The sequence below is a fragment of the Trichomycterus rosablanca genome, chromosome 3 (genome assembly GCF_030014385.1).
Source record: "Trichomycterus rosablanca isolate fTriRos1 chromosome 3, fTriRos1.hap1, whole genome shotgun sequence".
Taxonomy (NCBI): Eukaryota; Metazoa; Chordata; class Actinopteri; order Siluriformes; family Trichomycteridae; genus Trichomycterus; species Trichomycterus rosablanca.
This window is the reverse complement of record NC_085990.1, coordinates 5,677,749-5,703,585: the sequence shown is the minus strand read 5'-3', so window position 1 is coordinate 5,703,585 and position 25,837 is coordinate 5,677,749. Positions and strand designations below refer to the sequence as shown.

At 40.9% G+C, this 25,837-nt stretch overlaps 1 protein-coding gene across 2 annotated transcripts; it reads right to left on the bottom strand.

The window, feature by feature from the left end:
- Window positions 1-10,282: 10,282 nt before the first annotated feature.
- LOC134310825 (protein shisa-7) lies at window positions 10,283-25,458 on the bottom strand. Of its 2 annotated transcripts, XR_010011338.1 has the most exons (6): window positions 24,674-25,458; window positions 24,430-24,581; window positions 21,414-21,479; window positions 21,087-21,275; window positions 13,320-14,451; window positions 10,283-11,567 (listed from the first exon to the last, which is right to left on the bottom strand). XR_010011338.1 is itself a non-coding variant. In XM_062992532.1 (5 exons), exons 1-5 carry the CDS (start codon window positions 25,402-25,404, stop codon window positions 13,523-13,525), a joined length of 2,067 nt encoding a protein of 688 aa, XP_062848602.1. In that variant the 5' UTR covers window positions 25,405-25,458; the 3' UTR covers window positions 13,170-13,522. The 2 variants fall into 2 exon arrangements, 1 of the variants encoding a protein (XP_062848602.1); XM_062992532.1 differs by lacking the exon at window positions 10,283-11,567 and having other exon boundaries at window positions 13,170-14,451.
- Between the last annotated feature and the right edge of the window lie 379 nt (window positions 25,459-25,837).

The window sequence follows — 25,837 nt, the reverse complement described above, 5'->3', positions numbered from 1 at the left end:
CTGTAATCTATCTACCTGATTAGTTTGAAACTTGGAACCTATCTACCCTTAACAAATGCATCCTAGTCTAGTCATTGAAGAACTGAGTTATTAACAAGTTACTGAGATAATTTCACAGTATTTTACACATTTGATTATTATATAGTTACTATAGTCATGCAAAACTGGCCTCATGTACAATGGATTTAAAAAGTATTCCGACTCCTTGACTTTTGCACTTTATTGTGCCATGAATTTGATTTTAAATATTAAGCCCACTTTGCTGTTATCTACTCTAAATTCACCATAATGATGAAGTACAAACTTAAATTTAGTTAAAAATGAACTGAAACTGAAATTTCTTATTCAGCCCATTTGCTGTGGCACTCCAAATTGTGGTCAGGTGCATCCTGTTTGTTTTAAATATCCTTGAGATGTGTCTAGAACCCAGTTGGAGTCCAGCTGTTGCAATTTGCATCGAACAAAGTTTGCAAAGGATAACACCAGGGTCTATAAGGGTACACAATTTACACTGTGTTACACTGTAAGAACTAATGGATAAACGAATGCTGTGAAATACAAGGAAAAAAACTGCTCCAGAGTGAACACAAACTCAGAGTGGGATGACAGTTCACTTTCAACATGGCAATGACCCAAAGCTTACAGCCAAAACAACACTGAAGTAGCTTTGGGGCACATCTCTGTATGTCAACCCCATAAAAAGGGTCTTACCCGCATTTCATGCCCTGACTTATTACATTTCAAACAGTCAGGAATGTATACAGTGTGGCATAATCTTTTCTCTCACTAATGTTACTCTGGTAAATGTGTGTAAACCGTATTTTAAAATGATGAGAAAAGGAAAACACACAGTTTAAAGTTGTATTTAATTGGTTCATGGGCTGGTATATATTTATCTCAAAGGATGAAAGACAACTGAATGAAAACTAAGATGTTTAAATGACTACAAACTGTCAGCTTTCTTTTCAGCCTGTCTGCTATGTTGATTTATGATACAAACTCCAAATTCCATACTTACAACAGCATTACAAGTGCACTAATTTAGCATACTATTCAGAATAGCTGTATTAATGGATATCTGGATCTCCATAATACCAAATACTGTATGTACAAACAATCTGTCCATTCCCCTGGGTTCCCCCTAAATTGCCCCTAAGTATGACTGAGTAAAAGAAAAAGGGTATCCCTGTATGCTTCCATTGATGAACTGCTACTGGGAAAATATTAATAAATAATGTAAATAAATTAATGCTTTACTATAGTTATCTAACTTACTGTAAATATCACAATAAAAACTAAAATCTGATGCAATATAAGCTAAAAGCTAACTATCAGAAGGTCCTAGCAAAATCTATCACAGGATTCATGGAGGCATTTTCAAATGTAACTTTTATGCTTGTAAATAAATTCTAATCATTTCAAAAAGGTCCAGTTGTAGAGGGTGGCACAATGGTGTAGTGAGTAGTGAGTGCCACACAGCTCCTGGGAACTTACTGTGAGAACCTAGGCACTAAATTTGCCTCCTGTCACAGGTCAGGACTTAAATGAAGATAGTGATAAATTGTATGTTCCCTGGATGTAAGTAAATTACCTGGTAAAGGCTGGAGCAGAATAAAGTGGTTAATGAAAATAAATTAACTACTAAATGAAGATGGAAAAATGTTTTAAATCTTTTTAACCATTATTTTTGGGCATTGTTTATTTATATTAGATTAGTTGCCTGTTCATGGGTAAATAAATAACAAAGAAAACATTGTATATACCTTTTTAATTATATTTTCAAAAAGTTTGAGCAACAATTATATAATTTAAGAGTTTGGGTTTTTATTCTGCATTTAAATGTAAAGCAAAACAATGTAACTTTGGAAAATGAAAAAACTTAAATTCATTTATCTAATCATGCTGAATAGTGGTAGTTCAGTGGTTAAAGTACTGTACTAGTAATCAGAATGTTGCCGGTTCAAGTTTGGTGGGGCCAAACTGCCACTGCTGGGCCCCTGAGCAAGGCCCTTAAGCTCAATTGCTCAAGTCACTTTGGATAAAAGTGTCCGCTAAAAGGCGGAAATGTTAAACATTATGGGCATATGCTGAGTATCCGTGTATACTTTAACATCTTAGGCATTTAGCAGACGCTTTTATCCAAAGTGACTTACAGTCTAAGCAATTGAGGGTTAAGGGCCTTGCTCAAGGGCCCAACAGTTGCAACCTGACAGTGGTGGGGTTTGAACCAGCGACCTTCTGCTTACTAGTCCAGTACCTTAACCACTTTGGTTCATGCATGTATATTTAAGAGAATGGTTCTGTATATCAGCGGAATTTTGATTCGGAAAAAAAAAAAAAGATTAAAATGAGCTTTGCAAAACTTGCATTGTTTTTGTGCGTCTGATCTGACATGCAGTGCAGGAGGTGAGTGGCAGCACGGCTCAGTGTGGAGAGGTTCGAGGCTCTGCTGCTCTACAAATGCATGCAAAAGTGCATTCAGACATTTGAATACAGAACGCCTTTATCTGTCATATATACATATACAGATGTGCAGTACAATGAAATTCTTTTCTTTGCATATCTCAGCTTGTTTGGAAGCTGGGGTCGGAGCGCAGGGTCAGACATCGTACGGCGCCCCTGGAGCAGACAGGGTTAAGGGCCTTGCACAAGGGCCCAACAGTGGCTGCATAGCAGAGCATTTGAAAGCTCGAAGCCCGACCCATTAGGCTCCCACTGTCCCCATGTAGACTCTACAAGGAGCAAATCTAATGACCGAGGAGCTTTACAACCAGCGCAGACGAGCGTGAGGTTAACGTTAACAAGCGCAAACCGTTATGTGCCGAGAAAGAACCGCTACGCACCTGAGAGAAGCCTCGGCTTCAGTAAACATGTCGTTAGCGTGCAAAACAGCTGGATAGCTAACGGTCATCCGCACAAGATGCGCGAGCGAACATCTGCAGGCTTTATATTATATCACACTAACAGCGCGTCGGTACAACACACAGCAAATGCACTGAATACAATAAAAACAGGCCGTTTTACCTATGCATCCATGTTTAGTATTTGGGACGAGCTGAGCGGGGCCTGTTCACTCCCTCCCTGCCCCTCCGGATCATAACTGCCCCCCCTCGCTCTGTTCTGCGCGCGGCTTCCCCGTCGCGAGCCTGCACGAGCCCTTTTGTTTCTTACTCTCACTACTAAACATGGTAGATCATACCGGACCTGCTAAAGCGAGATTAAATCGGCGCGTTTTAATTACTGTCGACTAAAATATTTGGACGGTCTTTTTTTTTTTTTCTTTTTTTTTGTTGAAAGGAAAGTGTGACGTGTGAGCGCCTAACATCGGCGTTTCCGGTGCTCGGAAACGCTTCAGTGGGAGTCGATCGCAAATGACTCCTGGGAGTCGATTCGCAATGAAGAGTCAGATGGATGTGTGCTGTGTGTCAATGTTTGTTTGTTCGTTTTATTACGATTTTTGCATCATGTTTTACACTTTGGTTACATTCATGTCAGGAACGGTAGTTACTCATTACACAAGGTTTATCATTTCACAAGTTAATATCAAACACAGTCTTGGACAATTTAGTGTCTCCAATTCACCTCACTTGCACGTCTTTGGACTGTGGGAGGAAACCGGAGCACCCGGAGTAAACCCACGCAGACACGGGGAGAACATGCAAACTCCACACAGAAAGGACCCGGACCGCCCCACCTGGGGATCGAACCCAGGACCTTCTTGCTGTGAGGCGACAGTGCTACCCACTTAGCCCGTGTGTCAATGTACTGTACATCTCAAAGCTTTTGCATGAATAATGAAATAAACTGGAGAACCTCTTTTATACGACGATGTATTAGGGCCACTTTAAAGAAAATTTTTTTTTAAAGTTTCGATTTTGAGAATAAAGTCGTATAAGTTTCGATTTCGAGATTAAAGTTAAAATATTACGAGATTAAAGTCGAAATATCATGGCCATAGCAACCTCCTTGTGTTAAAATGAGGGATGTTCAAGACTTGTTATACTTTCATATCGGTTTCACAAATAAAGAAATCCTCGATCTCCTGTAACATCAGCACCAGTTTGTTATTAGTATAAGGACGATGAAACAGCTTTGCAATAAACTGGGTTTATTTAGAAGAATGTGCGCCACCGGTGCGCTCCATCTATTTCTCTACATACTTTTTCACCCTGTTCTTCAATGCTCAGGACCACCACAGGACCACCACAGAGCAGGTATTATTTGGGTGGTGGGTCATTCTCAGCACTGCAGTGACACTGACATGGTGGTGGTGTGTTAGTGTGTGTTGTGCTGGTATGAGTGGATCAGACACAGCAGCGCTGCTGTAGTTAAAATGCCGTGTCCACTCACTGTCCACTCTATTAGACACTCCTACCTAGTTGGTCCACCTTGTAGATGTAAAGTCAGAGACGATCGCTCATCTATTGCTTCTGTTTGAGTTGGTCATCTTCTAGATCCTCATCAGTGGTCACAGGATGCTGCCCACGGGGCGCTGTTGGCTGGATATATTTTTGGTTGGTGGATCCTTGAGTGGCTTGTCAGTGTGAGGACAACCTGTGTATTCTGCTATTGTTATACAGTCTGATGGCAGTTGGCACAAAAGAACGTCTGAAGCGCTCCATTATGAAGAGTTTTCATATTTCATTCATTCACTGTCTGTTTTACCATTGGGGCGGCACGGTGGCTCAGTGGGTAGCACTGTTGTCTCACAGCAAGAAGGTTCTGGGTTCAATTCCCAAGTGGGGCGGTCCGGGTCCTTTCTGTGTGGAGTTTGCATGGGTTGGGTGGGTTTCCTGTGGGGATCTCCGGTTTCCTCGAGTCCAAAGACGCGCAAGTGAGGTGAATTGGAGATACAAAATTGTCCGTGACTGTGTTTGGCATTGAACTTGTGAACTGATGAATCGTGTGTAACCAGTAACTACCGTTTCTGTCATGAATGTAACCAAAGTGTGTAAAACATGACATTAAAAATCCTAATAAATAAATAAATTTTACCATTGGGTACAAATCACTGGAAAAAAAGGCAGGAAATTTTCCAGACTGGTCACCAGCCCATCAGAGAGCAAACACAAACACACACAGGCAGTTTTTGATTGACTTTGGACTGTGGGAGGAAACCAGAGCACAGGGAGAACTGCAAACTCCACACAGAAAGGACCCGGACCAGACCCGTTTACTAGAATCACTCAAAATGTAAAAACTGAGATCCGGGGTTTGAATTCCCACTGGTGCTTTTCCTTAATTTCCTTCGGGATGAATAAAGTATCTATCTATCTATCTATCTATCTATCTATCTATCTATCTATCTATCTATCTATCTATCTATCCATCCATCCATCCATCCATCCATCCATCCATCCATCCATCCATCCATCCATCCATCCATCCATCCATCCATCCATCCATCCATCGGCCAGTCAGGCTCCACACTCAAACATGATTGGCTGTCTGAGAGGGGATGGCTAAAGCCCGGGATGGATTTGGTATCCTGTCCGGGATGTGTTACTGCATTGTGCAGAGTAAATCTGGTGATCAGGACTAAAACGGTCGTAAAACATGAAAAAAAAAAATGAATAAATGCATGGGTCTATTCTCCATGTTCTCCTTGTGTCCGTGTGGGTTTCCTCTGGGTAATGGACTGGTGACCAGTCTGAGGTGTTTCCTGCCTCTTACCTATTGAATCGGACCCACCACGACCCTGATCGGGATAAACGGTGGTAAAACAGATAGTAACTGAATGTATAAATGAATGAATGAATGGAACCAGTAACACTAAAGCAAAAGCTGTTTGGGAGCCAAATGAACCGATTGTTATATTGTGAGCTGAATCGATTAATATGACTCACTGAAATGATTCCAAATACTCATCGCTAGAATACTTCCGTTAGAGTAAATGCGTCGTTAGTCGCTGGTTTCAAATATTGTAATAAAACAACAATAATTCGACTTTATTTGATTATAAAAGCGTTTTATTTACTCAGCTTTTATCTGAACCGAGTGTCCTCTCGGAATGTAGGGGACCGTTCTGTGTGAGAGCTGCTGCTCTTCGTGTAGCTTATGGAGTTTATATGGCTGTTATTAAGCGCTGTTTTATTACTTTCTCGGCTCAGTGTTTGTATTTTTGGTACATGTTTGATGAACTCAGTCAGTGTAAGATGTAAACACTCAGTGGCCATTTTATTACGGCTTGACAGACCAAACTGAAAATCCATGTCCGCATCAAAATGGCTGCCTTGTTTTTGGCTGCCAGACTGTGTGGTGGTGGAACAAATAACCCAAACACACAGAAAATGGCTTAATAACGATTTGTTTCTAACATTTATCTACAAAACTAGTAAAACATAACGTTGCACAGCACCTTTCTTGTGTTAACACATTTTCAGGGCAGTAAAATTATCCTTTTATATCCTTTTATCATCCGTTTTGTGCAGTACAAATCAGAAAATAATGTATAGTGACCATCCAAATGTATGAGCAATTAATCATGGCACTAAAAGTGAAGTAATAAAAGAAATAACTCCATCAGTTTCCAAATTGAAGTGTCCCAGTGGCACAGCTGGACTGGTACTGCTGGCCTCACCTTAACCCTGTCAAAGTCAACACGGTTATTAAAAAATTCACACTATATGACCAAAAGTGTGTGGACACCTGATTATAAGCATGTTGGACATTCTGTTTCAAAACTATATGTTAGAATATATTTATTTCTTTAGTTAACTTTATAGCCATGAGTTTGATTACAACCATATGTATGTGTTCGCACCCTGGAACTTCCTACTGTCCCTTTGATCAATCTGTTGCTTCTACATCCTGAAAGTATTCACGCCTTGTACAACAGCTGCCTGCTTTCATTGTCTACCAACACCCCCTTTTCCTTAGGTATTTATTCTTGTTAATTCCCCAAATAAAGTTAGAAGATCTTTGGTACTCGGCCGCGTCTGTGTCTCTGTGCCTTTGTCTTCTCCTGGGCTCAACCGAGCTCAGTAAAGAAACCAAGAGGAATCTATCAACTGGTGGAGAATATTCCAGAAAAGCCTAAATCTATCACTATAGGCATTAATATGTAGATGGCTCCCCCTCTGTGCCAGCCTTCATACATCTACCTTTACATTTTCGGCATTTAGCAGACGCCTTTATCCAAAGCAACTTACCGTACAGTTACAGTATACAGTCTGAGCAATTGAGGGTTAAGGGCCTTGCTAAGGGGACAGCAGCAACCTGGCAGCGATGGGGCTTGAACCAGCGATCTTCTTATTACTAGTCCAGTACCTTAACCACTAGGCCACAGCTTGCCCACTAAAGGCTAAATGTGCCCATTTAGTCAAATGAGCATTTGGAAGGTGGAGAAGACCTGCTGGATATACCATTTAAAAATATTTTATAGTAAAATTGGCTTACCCCACTGGCAAATCACCTGAATCAAGTATCTATTTTATGGATTTAGTGTTTTAATGCTTGTTTGTCCTAATTGTGACCATTATAATAGACCTTACAAAGGGCTATGTGTATCTGAATGAAGTAAAAACAACAAATTCAAGATTTCATACAGAGATGATGACTTTGATTACCTTGGTGTAAAACATGACGGTAAAATCCTAATAAACGAACAAACCAACCAACCCTGGGTTAGTGGGCAAGGTAATGTGTTGCACATTGGTCTCACATTGCACACTGGGTTTGACCCTCAGCTATGCTATTGACCGGCAGGGTGCATACACAGACATAATTGGCTGTTAGTTGGAGGGGACAGTCAGAGGGTTTCCTTATTACTGCTGCAATTGCTACTGTAACAACTGTCCCTGTTGCAGCATTTTAAAAAGCCAGCATCTGTGATACTGTGTGTATCTGGTATGGGTAACCTGCAAATAACAAATACTTCTATTAAGACAACAAAGCTGGAATGGGGAAAACGTCCACTCTTACAACTACAGTAGGTGCACTTAGTTTGGCAAATACACTGATCAACCACAACATTAAAACCACCTCCTTGTTTCTACACTCGCTGTCCATTGCAACAGATGAGTGATCGTCTCTGACTTTACATCTACAAGGTGGACCAACTGGGTAGGAGTGTCTGATAGAGTGGACAGTGAGTGGACACAGTATTTAAAAGCTCCAGCAGCGCTGCTGTGTCTGATCCACTCATACCAGCACAACACACACTAACACACTGCAGTGCTGAGAATGATCCACCACCTAAATAATACCTGCTCTGTGGGGGTCCTGACCATTGAAGAACAGCATGTAGATAAACAGATGGACTACAGTCAGTAATTGTAGAACTACAAAGTGCTTCTATATGGTAAGCCGAGCTGATAAAATTGACAGTGAGTCTAGAAACAAGGAGGTGGTTTTAATGTTATGGCTGATCGGTGTAATTACATAACATTGTTAAAGAAAAAGTGGAAGGCGTTACACCCACGGATTTACAATAAACATACACAGTAATATGCCAAAACAGTAGGACCACCTCCCAAAAATGTACATGGTAATGCCAATTTCAGTTCACCTGTTGATTGCAGAGGATCTGATCAGCAACAAATGGTGCTCACAGGCGGTCGTAATGAGGACTTCAGTAGACATGAACCACAAATATCCACTTCCAATGCACAAATAATGCATTTTAAATTCATTCACAATGAAAAACAAATACAAATTAAAATAAATTACAAACCTGGTTAGACTTGTGGGTGGAAACCAGAGCACCCAGAGGAAACCCACGCAGAAACACAGAGAACATGTTAAAGCTTCTCATGCAAACTGCACATGGTTTTATTTGCTTTTAGTTGTTGACCTATGCAACAAGTAGCATGGTATTATGGTAACAGTAAAGATTTAGCACATACGCATTTACACAAAGCAATGCTTTGTTTAAATAGTAGGTGTTTCAAGTATGATCCCAAAAACACCATGCCCACAGCTAGATCTGAAGGTGGGGACATCTCACTATAGATCTGCTTCTATGTATTTTACATCACCAAAGGAAACATGAATAGTGTGATGGACCTGACAGATTAATGAAGACTTGAATCCTATTGGAAAAGAAACTGAATGTGGGCATTTCAGCATGACAACATTCCCAAACATAAAGCCAATATACACTGATCAGCCATAACATTAAAACCACCTCCTTGTTTCTACACTCACTGTCCATTTTATCAGCTCCACTTACCATATAGAAGCACTTTGTAGTTCTACAATTACTGACTGTAGTCCATCTGTTTCTCTACATACTTTTTTAGCCTGCTTTCACCCTGTTCTTCAATGGTCAGGACCACTACAGAGTAGGTATTATTTGGGTGGTGGATCATTCTCAGCACTGCAGTGACAATGACATGGTGATGGTGTGTTAGTGTGTGTTGTGCTGGTATGAGTGAATCAGACACAGCAGCGCTGACGGAGTTTTTAAATACTGTGTCCACTCACTGTCCACTCTATTAGACACTCCTACCTAGTTGGTCCACCTTGTAGATGTAAAGTCAGAGACGATCGCTCATCTATTGCTGCTGTTTGAGTTGGTCGTCTTCTAGACCTTCATCAGTGGTCACAGGACGCTGCCCACAGGGCGCTGTTGACTGGATATTTTTGGTTGGTGGACTATTCTCAGTCCAGCAGTGACAGTGAGGTGTTTAAAAACTCCTGTGCTGTGTCTGATCCACTCATACCAGCACAACACACACTAACACACCACCACCAAGTCAGTGTCACTGCTGTGCTGAGAATGGCTCACCACCCAAATAATACCTGCTCTGTGGTGGTCCTGTGGGGGTCCTGACTATTGAAGAACAGCATGAAAGGGGGCTAACAAAGCATGTAGAGAAACAGATGGACTACAGTCAATAATTGTAGAACTACAAAGTGCTTCTATATGGTAAGTGGAGCTGATAAAATGGACAGTGAGTGTAGAAACAAGGAGGTGGTTTTAATGTTATGGCTGATCGGTGTACATCAATAGGTGCTTACATGTCCTAGCCAATCATCTATGTAGATTTCTTTTGATAATCAGATGGACCCTCAATCATAGGTATTTGTAGACAGTTTGTTATAAGTAAACAAATTATTTCTCACCACAGACATCTCGACGCTGTAACAGCAAAGATTTAACAGCAAAGTACTACTTTCATTTATTTTCATTCAGTTTCTAAATTAGACAGTTTTGTAAGTAACAGAAAGAAACGTGCTTTATAACATGTTTACCTCTGTATATTGAGATATTTATTAAAGTTGTTTTCTTTTCTCATTAACAATTAGAGGAGCAATATTTACAGTTCAAGTGGATTGTTAAGTGGGTAAAACCTTTAATATTAAGATTTTTTAAAGAATCGATTACGATGCAGATTAAAGAAGTGTGTTTTAGGCAGTAAATGCAAACATCATTTTCATCAGTTGACTTTATTTTACAAAGTGAACCTCTTACAAGTATTTTCACCTCATATATGTTATTGAACAAGGGCTTAAGAAATAAAGAGCTTAATAAGACAAACAAAAGTTTTATTAGACTTTTACCAAACCTTAATTCTGATGTCATGGTTTTCTAGTACATTCCTTTACAAATGTAAAAAGGAACATTTAAAGCTACTCTGTCAGGCCCATTTTGCACATAAATTAAAATGCAACCAAGCATGGCCACCCCCCTGTAAATAATTAAACAGGTTTTAGTTTTTTCTAAAGCACAGGCTTTAATGTCACTTGTTTCTGCACTCTGAAAAAAGAAACTCTGATTTATCACAATAAAAGAAAGATTACATGCCTGGAATATAGCTAAATACAACATGTAGAATACTTTTATTAAGGTCCGAAAAAGGGATTCTTTTTTTGGGGACTGAAAAAAAACAAACATATTTGACTGATTCACAGCGGCCTTAAATATTCTAGGCCAGGCCAACACAACTGATGGTATCTTATTCCTTGCAGTTTCATTGAAATATTTCATAAAAATGTACAGTTATGGCTTGTGGGTACAAAACTAAAGAGACATTGCTACAGACCTTTTAAGACAAATGCTAAATTAATTTAGCTATTCTAATTCCCTGAAATAAACATTCAAACAGCTGGAATTTAATTAAATTAACCTATTATTCATTTACAAACACTATGACATCATATCAACCCTACTGTGATGTCATTGCCACAATGACACTGGCAAGCTTCTTTATGACGGTCACACTATGACATCACACTAAGGAATGTTTGAATGCACTCGGTGGATGCACTGATAGATAGTAAAGGACGAGTGCCTGCATTTGTGCTTGTATTTTGTAATCATAATGTAAAATAATTTCATGAGTAAGATAAATATCTAAAAACAAGTTAACACTAAAACCACAGAAGAAAAATATCACCATCATAATGAGAAGATAATCAGTAATCATAACAGCAAGAATAAATATCACCAATAACCATAATATTAACTGCCATAGAAATGACAATAACAAACATATATGTATAAGAGAGTCTGTAGGAAGATTGTCCTTAAATTCTGTTTGTCATTCAAGACCCTGTTTTGTTTGTCAAAGGTGAATGTCGTCTGTGCCATCAAATGAAGAGTTCATTTAACTGATTCTGTCCTATTAAAAATAGTTGGTAAATTACTTCAAACCACTTGTACATGGCAACATCATTACATATAAAATAACTAATACTGAAATGTTTACCATACTTTCACTTTCAATTTTTTTCCATTCTGTAAAATAGGATGAGCTAATCAGAACTAATTTGGTTTACAGCAAACTGTCTTGTAGGCTAGGCAGAGGTCATCCTTACCTCACTTTGAATTTTACCACAGGTTTTACTCTGTTTATTTACAATATTTTATGATCAGTGTTATCATTACCGTTTTAATAACAATAAACTGTGCGTAGGCAATGAACCACTGACAAACATGTAGTATAGCCCTTAATATTGACAAGCATTATTGATTATGTATCAGGTGTGATATTCTGTCCATTTTGTAAAAAAATTACAACTGTATAAGCTGACCCACGCTCAGGTGTCGCCTGTAACAGTGCTGACACATTAGGGACATTTCACCAGCAAGCCAGCAAGTTAGTTGTGGTGTTCGCTCATTCAAGTGCCTGTGCACACCTGAGCTAAATTCTGACGGTGACCATCTTTGCCAACATGTTGTAGTTTGTCACTTAATAAACAAAAATGATCCTTCCATTAAAACAGATCTTGATTCTCTTCGTTTTTCTTCACTCAAACGTTTAACAGTGTAAGGCATCCACACAGTTAAAAACCTTCCCATAATACATAGAGCATTTGTAGAGTTTTTCCAGGAAATGTGTGCACAGCCTTACAGAACTCAGTTTTCCGTCGTTTTGTTGTAATTCATGGCCACCATCCTCCGAAATCAGCAAAATGTCCTTGTCAAATCCCTGCACTTGTACATTAAGGAAAGTGTTGGCTCAGAATCCAAAGTGCCATTGGTCATCAATGAGTTTTTATCAGTTGATAAAAGTCAATGATTGTCAGACATTTCTTTTTCCATTTGGGCCGAGCTGTGCCGCCCACTCAAAATGGCTTCTGAAGATAAGTTTCCTGTCCCTTTATTGGGATTTTTGAGTTGAAGGGGGGCGGGTGAGGGTACCATAACACATCGAGGGTGAATGTTCTCTGTAAACTTTTCAACACATGTTTAAACAAAGCTGTTTTCCTCTAGCAGTTCTGGCAGAACATGGGGTTTGTGTATGACAAGGGCAATAATCGTGTGTTTCCAAATAGTAACGCTGTTGAGTCTCAAATTTCAAGAATTTAGCAAAAATCGTGGCAATATTTCTCCAACATGAGCAAACCCTTATATTTGGTGAATGGTTTTTCTGACATCAGTTGTTCTCCTCTTTTGTGGCAGTAGTATGGTTTTGATATCCAACAAAGTAGCAGCATAATCCAACAACCAGAATCTCCACCTGTGTGGTCCGAAGGTATCTTCTGATACGTAATTATATCCAGCTGTTTTTCTTTCTTGTTCCTTTTTATAAAATGGATGTTTCAATGGACATATGGCTCTATAGTGGCATTCAATGTCATGAAATATCCCATAAAAACATTGCACAGTGACATGATATCCTGCTTCCTCGCCTGTTACCCAGTCTCTACACGTTAATCATTTCTAACAATGGTTTTATAAGATGACTCTTATCAAACGTATGAGAATTACTATACTGTAATTATGGCTAAAAGTTTACAAAGAGAGAAAAAACAGCTTTTAAATTTCACATTTGTCTACAAGACTGTTGTATTCTCTCTGTATTTACAGTATTTTCTCTGTGCCTTTCTTCACTTCTCTATCCACTCATTTCTCTTTCTTCTCTCTGTACCTTTTTATTCATCTGCATTCTGTCTGCAGGCTCCTTCCATTCACACTTACCCATATAATCCTCCCACACCTTTTACTTCACTCCTTCATCTGCCCACTCTCTCACTCTTTCTCCCATTATCCCATCTTTACCTACCACTTTTAAGCTCACTCTCCATACCCTTCATTTGCCTGAACTCACTCTCCACCACCTCCAACCTCTTTTTACACGGTCACTTCATTCTTGCTCCCCGTCCGAACTCCCTGGTTTGTGGCAACACCGCCTCCGCTGCCACCACCTCCTCCGGGGATGAAGTGTAGTTGCTCGATGGTGTTTTGCCTCTTTGTGGCAAATGCCATTCTTCTGGCGCTATGCCCTCCTAGCGTTCCAGTGCCCATGACTACCCCGGTTCCCTGCATTTCGCTCCATCCCACCCCTCCAGCTCCGCCTCCTCCCAGGTGACCTGACATGGCAGCTGCATTGCGCTCCTGCTCACGGCCTGAGGTCGGGTGCGAGTTCATCTTAATCATATGATGGCGATCGAGTGAAGGAGTGGCACAGACATTCTGCTGGGACTGAGCCTTCTGGTGGCTCACGCGGGGTAGGGTGGGCACCATGCCTCCACCCACTGTGTAGTCACCCATGCCCATACCACCACCGCTTCCACCTCCATACTCGACCCCACACATGCCCACTTCCTCCTCCAGATGATCAGGTGACATTAGCAGCCTTTCCTTAGACTTGCGTAGGGTATTCTGGGTATTAGAGTTTTTCGCTGCTGCAGCATTCATGGCTTTGTAGTACTGGTGCTGTTGGTTCTTGGAAAGCCTTGACAAAGTGTTGCCATCTGCCAGGGCCAGAAGCTGGTCTGTAGATTTGACTCGGCGAGGAGGTTTGGAGAGGGTGTCATAGTTCTGGTTTTGCTTGGATTCTGGAGGCTCCAGAGGGTAGGGGTTGGGGGTGTGGCTGGGGGCAGACTGAGGGTGGGGTATGCGTGGTCGGGTGGCATGGGTAGGGAGTGTGCCTCTTCCGCCCAGCGTGTAGTCACCACCCCAGGGCAAGTGGTGTTGAGAGGAGTGGAAGGATGGCGGGGGATTGTTGGGTCTCCGTTTAGTGGTGCAGTACCCGGAATATTCTTCCAGACCTCCCTTTTCTGTGGTCAGAAAAAAAAAGATGTTTGTTATTAAATATAAAGGACGGCATGGCGGCTAAGTGGGTAGCACTGTCACCTCACAGCAAGAAGGTCCTGGGTTCGATCCCCAGGTGGGGCGGTCCAGGTCCTTTCTGTGTGGAGTTTGCATGTTCTCCCGGTATCTGCGTGGGTTTCCTCCGGGTGCTGCGGTTTCCTCCCACAGTCCAAAGACATGCAAGTGAGGTGAATTGGAGACACTAAATTGTCCATGACTGTGTTAGATATAACCTTGTGAACTGATGAATCTTGTGTAATGAGTAACTACCGTTCCTGTCATGAATGTAACCAAAGTGTAAAACATGACGTTAAAATCCTAATAAACAAACAAACTAACTAAATATAAAGCTTGTAATAAAAGTACCACTACTGGTGTTCACTCAGCAGTGTTTACAGCTCTATACAAGCATCTTTTTAAACTATGGTTATCATAATTAATCAAAAATGCACTGATGCTTTGACTGTAATAAGAATAATGACTTGACTGATCACACATGCGAATACAAAGTGAAGCTTTAAAATGATACTCTATCACTGGTTTGCAAGGTGTAAAGTTTTGAAAGAACATTCAGCACTTCAACAACTAAGTAAACGTGCCTCAACCAATTAGAAAGAGGGATTTAAAAATAGGGAGTAAAAAATACAGCTGTCAACCTTTGTCCAGAACTGTCTTATCCAAGGCTGAAAATCTATTTTTCATGCACACCCATCAATTTTAGACAAAGAGTGCTTTCATTCACACATACACACACAGACTGAGGGCAATTATAGTAGCTCCAATTTGCCTGACAGCACTTGTGGGTGGAAGCCCGAAACACCCAAGAGAAACCTACGTGGACACAGGGAGAACATGTAAACTGCACACAGAAAGGACCCAGAATCAAAGCCAGGCCCTTCTTGCTATGAAGCGTCAGCGCTACCCACTGCGCCACCATGCCGCTTTAGGGTTCTTTCACAGTTATATAAGTTCAGACGTCTGTCAGAATCAAACTTAGGCATTTAATCCATTGGTGTGATTTATTTGGGCAAGTAAGAAAGCAGCAATCACTCATTTAACCCGAATGCAAGAAATTAATATAATATAATATAATATAATATAATATAATATAATTAAAATAATATAATATAATATAATATAATATAATATAATATAATAAATATAATATAATATAATTAATATAATATAATATAATATAATATAATATAATATAATATAATATAATATAATAAATATAATATAATATAATATAATATAATTAATATAATATAATATAATATAATATAATATAATATAATATAATATAATATAATTAATATAATATAATGCCTTTATATTGTAGGTTATGAGCGCATTTACACTACTACCCTGGATGGCAAAATAAGCGCCAGAGCATTTCACAGTTTTATTAAATAAGGTTAAACTATTAAACCAAACTAAACACATGACCAACATTCATACACCCCATAAGCATACCACCTTAAATTTGTTTTTCTACACAGATGTCTTAATTTCCTCCTTAAATAATTTTACTTATGGAGTATTTATGAATTCTTACCAACTCTTCACATCAGGGGCACAAACATAATTACTAATTCACCTAAAAAGCCGCTCAGGTGGCCGCTCAGGTGGCCGCTCAGGTGGCCGCTCAGGTGGCCGCTCAGGTGGCCGCTCAGGTGGCCGCTCAGGTGGCCGCTCAGGTGGCCGCTCAGGTGGCCGCTCAGGTGGCGCAGCGGTAAAAACACACGCTGGAACCAGAGCTGGGATCTCGAATACATTGTATCGAATCTTAGCTCTGTCTGCCTGCTATGGCTGAGCGGCCACATGAACAACGATTGACCTGTTGTTCAGATATGGGCAGGACTAAGCCGGATGGGGTCTCTCTCTCTAATGACTGGTGCAATTACGACCTCTGCTGGCTGACTGATGGCGCCTGCACAGAGATGAGAAAAGAGTGATCTCAGGGTGTGTCCCTCCGTACACGCAGCTAAGCTGCACTGCACTTGTCAAAGTGTAGGTGATAAGATGCATACGGCATGCTGCCCACGTGTCGGAGGGGGCGTGGGTTAGCTTTGTCCTTCTCAATCAGAGCAGGGATCGGCATTGGTGGAGAGGAAGCATAATGCAATCGGGCAATTGGACGTGCTAAAAGGGAGAAAAATGGGAGAAAAAAATGCATAAAAAAAAGAAAAAAAAGCTAAAATATATTACTAATTATGTTTTTGTAAAATACATTGTACAATTACAGAGTAATTATAGCCCGTTTAATTCCAAACCTTAGCAGACCGTGTTTGTTTATTCTGATTTTAACATCATGTTTTCCACTTTGTTTTCAGTCATAACAGGACAGGTAGTAAAAGGTTACACATGATTCATCAGTTCAAGTTCTATATCAAACACTGTCACAGGCCATTTTATATCTCCACCAAACTTACATGTCTTTGAAATGTGGGAGGAAACCAGAGCTCCCGGAGGAAACCCGCACAGACATGATGAGGCAACAGTGCTACCCTCCAAGCCACCGTACCATCTACACCATTTGTGTCATTCTTTTGTTGAAGTTTATACATCTTGCAGGAATTTTGAGATAATTTTGTTTCCTTTTTATAAATGTTGGAGTTTTGTGACATTTTTACTACAGATCAGCAAAGCACTTGTGTGTTTTCTGATGAATGCCAAGAATGTTTGGGTAAGTTTGAAAGAATCAAACACATGCTGGTATAGATTCTCTTTTTAACTGTTTTGTTTGAATGATAAACCACTAAAATATTTACAATCTTAGTAAATACACTAATCAGCCATAACATTAAAACCACCTCCTTGTTTCTACACACTGTCCATTTTACCAGTTCCACTTACCATTTAAAAGCACTTTGTAGTTGTACAATTACTGACTGTAGTCCATCTGTTTCTCTACATGCTTTGTTAGCCTGCTTTCACCCTGTTCTTCAATTATCAGGACCCCCACAGGACCACCACAGAGCAGGTATTATTTGGGTGGTGGATCATTCTCAGCACTGCAGTGACACTGACATGAGTGGATCAGACACAGCAGCGCTGCTGGAGTTTTTAAATACTGTGTCCACTCACTGTCCACTCTATTAGACACTCCTACCTAGTTGGTCCACCTTGTAGATGTAAAGTCAGAGACGATCGCTCATCTATTGCTGCTGTTTGAGTCGGTCATCTTCTAGACCTTCATCAGTGGTCACAGGATGCTGCCCACTAGGCGCTGTTGGCCGGATATATTTTTGGTTGGTGGACTATTCTCAGTCCAGCAGTGACAGTGAGGTGTTTAAAAACTCCAGCAGCACTGCTGTGTCTGATCCACTCATACCAGCACAACACACACTAACACACCACCACCATGTCAGTGTCACTGCAGTGCTGGGAATGATCCACCACCTAAATAATACCTGCTCTGTGGTGGTCCTGGGAGAGTCCTGACCATTAAAGAACAGCATGAAAGGGGGCTAACAAAGCATGCAGAGAAACAGATGGACTACAGTCAGTAATTGTAGAACTACAATGTGCTTCTATGTGGTAAGTGAAGCCGATAAAATGGACAATGTGTGTAGAAACAAGGAGGTGGTTTTAATGTTATGGCTGATCGGTGTAGGAACAGTGCTGTAACACATAAATACTGTGCACAGCAAAATTATTAAGATATAAACATTACTACAGCATGCACAGTGAAGAGCGCTTTATCACTGTAAGTGTTACTTAAACACTAGCGATTTCACTATGAGTAATAAAAGACCATCTGTTGGTTTTACATGAAGTACACATACAGTGTATCACAAAAGTGAGTACACCCCTCACATTTCTGCAGATATTTAAGTATATCTTTTCATGGGACAACACTGACAAAATGACACTTTGACACAATGAAAAGTAGTCTGTGTGCAGCTTATATAACAGTGTAAATTTATTCTTCCCTCAAAATAACTCAATATACAGCCATTAATGTCTAAACCACTGGCAACAAAAGTGAGTACACCCCTTAGTGAAAGTTCCTAAAGTGTCAATATTTTGTGTGGCCAGCATTATTTCCCAGAACTGCCTTAACTCTCCTGGGCATGGAGTTTACCAGAGCTTCACAGGTTGCCACTGGAATGCTTTTCCACTCCTCCATGACGACATCATGGAGCTGGCGGATATTCGAGACTTTGCGCTCCTCCACCTTCCGCTTGAGGATGCCCCAAAGATGTTCTATTGGGTTTAGGTCTGGAGACATGCTTGGCCAGTCCATCACCTTTACCCTCAGCCTCTTCAATAAAGCAGTGGTCGTCTTAGAGGTGTGTTTGGGGTCATTATCATGCTGGAACACTGCCCTGCGACCCAGTTTCCGGAGTAGGGGATCATGCTCTGCTTCAGTATTTCACAGTACATATTGGAGTTCATGTGTCCCTCAATGAAATGTAACTCCCCAACACCTGCTGCACTCATGCAGCCCCAGACCATGGCATTCCCACCACCATGCTTGACTGTAGGCATGACACACTTATCTTTGTACTCCTCACCTGATTGCCGCCACACATGCTTGAGACCATCTGAACCAAACAAATTAATCTTGGTCTCATCAGACCATAGGACATGGTTCCAGTAATCCATGTCCTTTGTTGACATGTCTTCAGCAAACTGTTTGCGGGCTTTCTTGTGTAGAGACTTCAGAAGAGGCTTCCTTCTGGGGTGACAGCCATGCAGACCAATTTGATGTAGTGTGCGGCGTATGGTCTGAGCACTGACAGGCTGACCCCCCACCTTTTCAATCTCTGCAGCAATGCTGACAGCACTCCTGCGCCTATCTTTCAAAGACAGCAGTTGGATGTGACGCTGAGCACGTGCACTCAGCTTCTTTGGACGACCAACGCGAGGTCTGTTCTGAGTGGACCCTGCTCTTTTAAAACGCTGGATGATCTTGGCCACTGTGCTGCAGCTCAGTTTCAGGGTGTTGGCAGTCTTCTTGTAGCCTTGGCCATTTTCATGTAGCGCAACAATTCGTCTTTTAAGATCCTCAGAGAGTTCTTTGCCATGAGGTGCCATGTTGGAACTTTCAGTGACCAGTATGAGAGAGTGTGAGAGCTGTACTACCAAATTGAACACACCTGCTCCCTATGCACACCTGAGACCTAGTAACACTAACAAGTCACATGACATTTTGGAGGGAAAATGACAAGCAGTGCTCAATTTGGACATTTAGGGGTGTAGTCTCTTAGGGGTGTACTCACTTTTGTTGCCGGTGGTTTAGACATTAATGGCTGTATATTGAGTTATTTTGAGGGAAGAATAAATTTACACTGTTATATAAGCTGCACACAGACTACTTTTCATTGTGTCAAAGTGTCATTTTGTCAGTGTTGTCCCATGAAAAGATATACTTAAATATCTGCAGAAATGTGAGGGGTGTACTCACTTTTGTGATACACTGTATATACTTTGAATTAAAAAGATGAATTATTATGAATAAATTAGCCATGATCAGTGTGATTACAGTTGTACATGTCTTACAGTGTTGTTTCTAGCTGCTTGCATTTGCAGCATTTAGCAGATGCTTTTTATCTAAAGCGACTTACAACTGTGACTCGATACAATTCAAGCAGCAATACAATTTAAAAGTGACTTTTAAAGTTGAACTAATTAATTGACTAAGAGTTCTCTGACATTTCTGTGTATGCTTTTGATGTTTTAATGTATCTGATATTTAAAACATTTCTAAAATCTAAAAAAAACATTTGTCTTTACTGTTTTTGCAAAGACGATGATTATATAAGAAAAACAATATTATGCCATGTAAAACGCCCCCATGCCCCCTGCTACACATTTATTTTAATGTGCTAATACAAAATGTTCGCTTGCATTTGTGACAGACATGAGTGCAATTTGGCCAGGTGGCTTAGTGGGTAGCACTCTCGCCTCACAGCAAGAAGGTCCTGGGTTCGAGCCCCAGGCGGGGTGGTCCGGGTCCTTCTGTACTGAGTTTTCATGTTCTCCCCGTGTCTGCATGGGTTTCCTCCGGGAGCTCCGGTTTCTTACCACAGTCCAAAAACATGCAGTCAGGCTAACTGGAGACACTGAATTGCCCTATGTGTGTGTGTGTGTGCGCGTGCGTGCGTGCGTGCATGCGTGTGTTTGTGTTTGTTTGTTTGTGTCTGCCCTGTGATGGACTGACGCCCCGTCCAGGGTGTTACTGTGTGCCTTGGACCCATTGAAAAGCTGGGATAGGCTCCAGCACCTCCTCCCAGCCAACCACCCAGCCAAATGAATGAGTGCAATTTTATGGCAGTTCTAATAGTAGTATGTTCAGTGATTTATGTAATAGTATCCAAACAAGTCAGGATATGTTTTTTGTTGTGGTATTAAACAACACTCTAATCCAAAGTGACAAAAAACACATCACACTGTGGTGTTGTGGGTAGCACTGTTGCCTCACAGCAAGAAGGACCTGGCTTTGATCCCCAGGTCGGATGGCCAGGGTTCTTTCTGTTCTCGTGGGTTTCCTCCGGGTGCTCTGGTTTCCTCCAACAAGTCCAAAGACATGCAGTCAGGCCAACTGAGTGTGTGTGTGTGTGCTCTGTGAAAGATGCTTCTGTACACTCACCCAGCCGTTTGAGGGACGAATATCTGTTAAGCTCAGGCTTCATGGCGGCCTCATATGAGGGTGGTAGCTGTGCCAGGTTATGAAGCGACTGGTGGAATGATGGTTGAGGCTTCATGGCATTAGTGTGTTTATTTGGTTTTAGTGTCCCACCAGAGGTCATCTGCATGTTGTTCATACGTGACGCTCGCTCTGTGAATGATAACATGCATACATAACATACATAAGGCAAATACACCAGCTTCTGTATGCACACACATATGAACATACAGATTTGTTTGTATACATTCCTTTATATATTAATTACTCACAGCATTAAAGAGGACTTACCAATGGTAGCAGTATGTTTGGGGCTGGAACCTGAGGTATTTATGAAGTTATGCTGCAAATTACCTACTGTAATACACAACAAAACATTATATGTGTAAGTCTGAGTGCAAGCAAGTCCAGTAACATTAGTGACTGTTACAGAAAATGCATTTTAGTGTAATACAATGTGTAATACAACAGTCCTATAGCATTTATATGTCATGGTTTACATTAGACCCATGTTTCTGTTTAGCATTAGTGTATGCAAACTGTTAAAACTTATAGTGCCACAAATTGAATAATAGGATAATTAAGAGACATAACTGGGAATTACATGTGTTTGTATTGTGACCAATGCATGTAAATTAGCAATTGTCCAGCTGGCTTCCTGTGACTTTCCCCCAAGCCTACCAGGTACTGCAGCCTAAATACAGACCCATACATATTCCTGAGCTTGCTTTTATTGCCTACATAATAATCATAGCTATCATAAGGTATATTAAAATGCACTGTGATGATGAGGCATTTTAAACCTATTTGGTACATACACTCATTACTCATACAGGACAGGAAATTTCTTTTGGTGAGTGTATTTCTACCCGACACCTAGTGTACCAGTGATAGGCGCTGGACTAAAATGAATGAGTTCTGTTTGGTTAACTGGGAAGTTGAAGTGTAAACCACAAGCAGTGATTAGGGTTGAAATTGGGAATCTGACGGCCACTGCATGTGTCTCAGGGGGGCAATCCTTAGCAAAATCAGGACTGGTGCAAGTGGAAGTGGAACTTTAATGGGTGTTTGGAAATAACAATATTTGGAGACATGGGAGAAATGTAAAATTAAGTGAAGAAATAGCAATCTTAATGGACTATTAAAACTTAAACTATTAAAACTTATAGTGCCCCAAACTGAATAATAGGATAATTAAGAGACATAACTGGGAATTACATGTGTTTGTATTGTGACCAATGCATGCAAATTAGCAACTGTCCAGCTGGCTTCCTGTGACTTTCCCCCAAGCATTTTATGAGGTAAACCTGGTACATACACTCATTACTCATACAGGACAGGAAATCTCTTTTGGTGAGTGTATTTCTACCCGACACCTAGTGTACCAGTGATAGGCACTGGACTAAAATGAATGAGTTCTGTTTGGTTAACTGGGAAGTTGAAGTGTAAACCACAAGTAGTGATTAGGGTTAAAATTGGGAATCTGACGGCCACTGCATGCGTCTCTGGCAATCCTTAGCAAAATCAGGATTGGTGCAAGTGGAAGTAGAACTTCAATGGGTGTTTGGAAATAACAATATTGGGAGAAATGGGAGAAATGTAAAATTAAATGAAGAAATAAGAATCTTAGTGGACCCCTGAGAACACATGTTTGCCTTGCCAGTGTAGTTAAGTCCATTGTCTTGATAACAGACAAACCTTCCATGTTTCACTGTTTAGACTTTCTGATAGTTTATTAGGTTCTCTCTGTGATATGAGCATTTATTTTTATATCAATTCTGACTCGACTGCCAGTCCAGGCTGCTGAAAAGAAAATGCTACCAATGCTCTTTAGCAGTGTGAATAATGTCTCCTGGCTGACGTTATATTAAACAAACCACAAGCAAAATACAACAATTTCTGCTCCTACAAATTGTTCGGAGCCTAATGACTGATGTTTTGCAAATGATTTGCAAATAGAAATGTATTTTTCCCAGTAAAAGCTTTTTTCCTTTGTTGACGTTTGAACATTATCTTTTCTCTTCACCTCCTCACTTTTTCAACATAATCGGTGTGGTAGCTGGTGTGACAGCAGACGTTTTAATAAATGCTTTATATACACAGATCAGCCATAACATTAAAACCACCTCCTTGTTTCTACACTCACTGTCCATTTTACCAGCTCCTCTTACCATATAGAAGCACTTTCTACAATTACTGACTGTAGTCCGTCTGTTTCTCTACATACCTTTTTAGCCTGCTTTCACCCTGTTCTTCAATGGTCAGGACCCCCACAGGACCACCACAGAGCAGGTATTATTTAGGTGGTGGATCATTCTCAGCACTGCAGTGACACTGACATGGTGGTGGTGTGTTGGTGTGAGTGGATCAGACACAGCAGTGCTGCTGGAGTTTTTGAATACTGTGTCCACTCACTGTCCACTCTATTAGACACTCCTACCTAGTTGGTCCACCTTGTAGATGTAAAGTCAGAGACGATCGCTCATCTATTGCTGCTGTTTGAGTTGGTCATCTTCTAGACCTTCATCAGTGGTCACAGGACGCTGACCATGTGGCACTGTTGGCTGGATATTTTTGGTTGGTGGACTATTCTCAGTCCAGCAGTGACAGTGAGGTGTTTAAAAACTCCTGCTGTGTCTTATCCACTCATACCAGCACAACACACACTAACACACCACCACCATGTCAGTGTCACTGCAGTGCTGAGAATGATCCACCACCCAAATAATTCCTACTCTGTGGTGGTCCTGTGGGGGTCCTGACCATTGAAGAACAGCGTGAAAGGGGGCTAACAAAGCGTGCAGAGAAACAGATGGAGTACAGTCAGTAATTGTAGAACTACAAAGTGCTTCTATATGTTAAGTGGAGCTGATAAAATGGACAGTGAGTGTAGAAACAAGGAGGTTGTTTTAATGCTATGGTTGATCGGTGTACAGTATATTTATTAACCAATCTTTATATAAACTAACTAATAAATTAATAATCTTTATATTTATTAACTGTCCTCCAACAATGGCTTTGAACAATGTAAAAATCTTATTATTTGATTTGCATTTTAGTAAACTGTAAATATTTTTTTTTTCCTGTTGGTTTGAAACAATTCACACTTTTTCTTTAAAACGAGCTAAAATTAAAGCTAAAAACAACATATTTCAAACTTATTTTATTTTCAGTGTCTAAAAATTGTTTGCTTTTTCAACGCAATGTAAATATTTTCAGATCATCCACCATTAACACATCATTGATTTTAAAAACACATTCTCTGTGTCACTTATAAAAGTGAGTGATCTGATGTCTTTAAACTTACAACGGTTGTCTTTGCTCTGCAGGGTAGGGTACAGGTTTTTCGAAGGTCGCCCGAGAGTGCCCTCTCCTCCTCCAGTTCCTAGTGCCACACTGTTGTTTCTTTCTCCTTGCTGAACTGGGTTGGACTGGTGGCGCAGCATGTCCACCAGAGCCCTGTCAACACAGACACATCATTAGTAAAGAAAGAGAGGAGAAGAAAGATCTTTTTTCAGGTATGTTTATATGATCACATGATCCTTAATCACCTGGGCATGTTGAGCTCCCGGTTACGTGCCTGTCGTGAGGCCTTGTTAAAGGCCACCTTGATGGCCACAGCCACAGCAACGGTGAATGAAATGACTCCACCAATGACATATACGGTGTTGTTGCTCTGTTCAATACGACTGAGGTCAGGGTCAGTAAACTGGTGGGTAGGCTTAGTGCCAGGTGGCGCTGTATTAGCCCATACTGGCGAGTGGTAGTTTTGGCAAATGTTTTGGTCAAGTCGGCGCGAGCGATCTGGGCAGCAGAAGCGGTAGTGGCACGTGCCGCAACAGTAGATGAAGTTGTCCTTGGAGCAGTTAAAGGTGAGGTCGTACTGGCCCATGACATCATAATATCCTCGGCACACGTCCACTTCCACCAGTCTGCGAGGGGGCGGGGCCACCTGTGCCGCACCAAGTGGAGGTTTTAGAGCATGGGCTGTGGCATTTTTAGACAGCATGACCTGAGCCTGGGGTCTGGGCGGTGTCTCTGGCCACGCGGTTGTCCCTTTTCCACGTCCATTTCCTCTATTATTTCCTCTGCCTCTGGACTGAAGTAATAAGGGTCCCCGCGTGCTGGGCCTGGGACTGATGGTGGGGGTGCTTGTGGGTCTGATCTGCACTTTCTTGGATCTGGAGGAATCCGACACGCTTAACGTGGATATGTAGAGGGGCGCACCGATTAGCAGGAAGAGGATGATGACATGCATTTGAGCTTCTGAGGTGGGCATCATCTTTATGTGTCCAACAGCTCACAATTTTATCTTGATGATTCAACTCCTCAGTGCAGAACCCTCATTTAAAACCCAATTTCTTAAGGATGCATGAAAAATATGTAAGTCAAATTTTCCAGTGTAAGCAGTCTGTATCAAAACTGTCCATAAACAAAAGAGAATGAGGAAGTCTGAAAAGGGTGCTTGGAGACAAAATACAGGGACAGGATGTGTTTTTAAATTAGCAAAAAATTATAACTTCAACAGGCTAAATGGACATTCAAGAAAACATGTTATTTAGTTTGATGGATTATAAAACAATTGTCCTTTTAGAAAAAGAGAAAAGTCACTTTAGAAAAGTACACCTCACTTCTCGGCTTTTCCTAAAGGTCTGTGGCCAAAAATAGTGAGTTTAAATCTCACAAGCAAAATGGCTTCATTTATAATTTTATTA

Bases quoted from the DNA above. Each gene is read 5' to 3' on its own strand.
- LOC134310825 (XM_062992532.1), bottom strand. From the start codon at position 25,404: ATGATGCCCACCTCAGAAGCTCAAATGCATGTCATCATCCTCTTCCTG. The intron at 24,582-24,673 runs GTGATTAAGGAT...CTGTGTTGACAG, and splicing joins CGGGAGCTCAACATGCCCAG to GGCTCTGGTGGACATGCTGC. The intron at 21,276-21,413 runs GTAAGTCCTCTT...TATCATTCACAG, and splicing joins CAAACATACTGCTACCATTG to AGCGAGCGTCACGTATGAAC.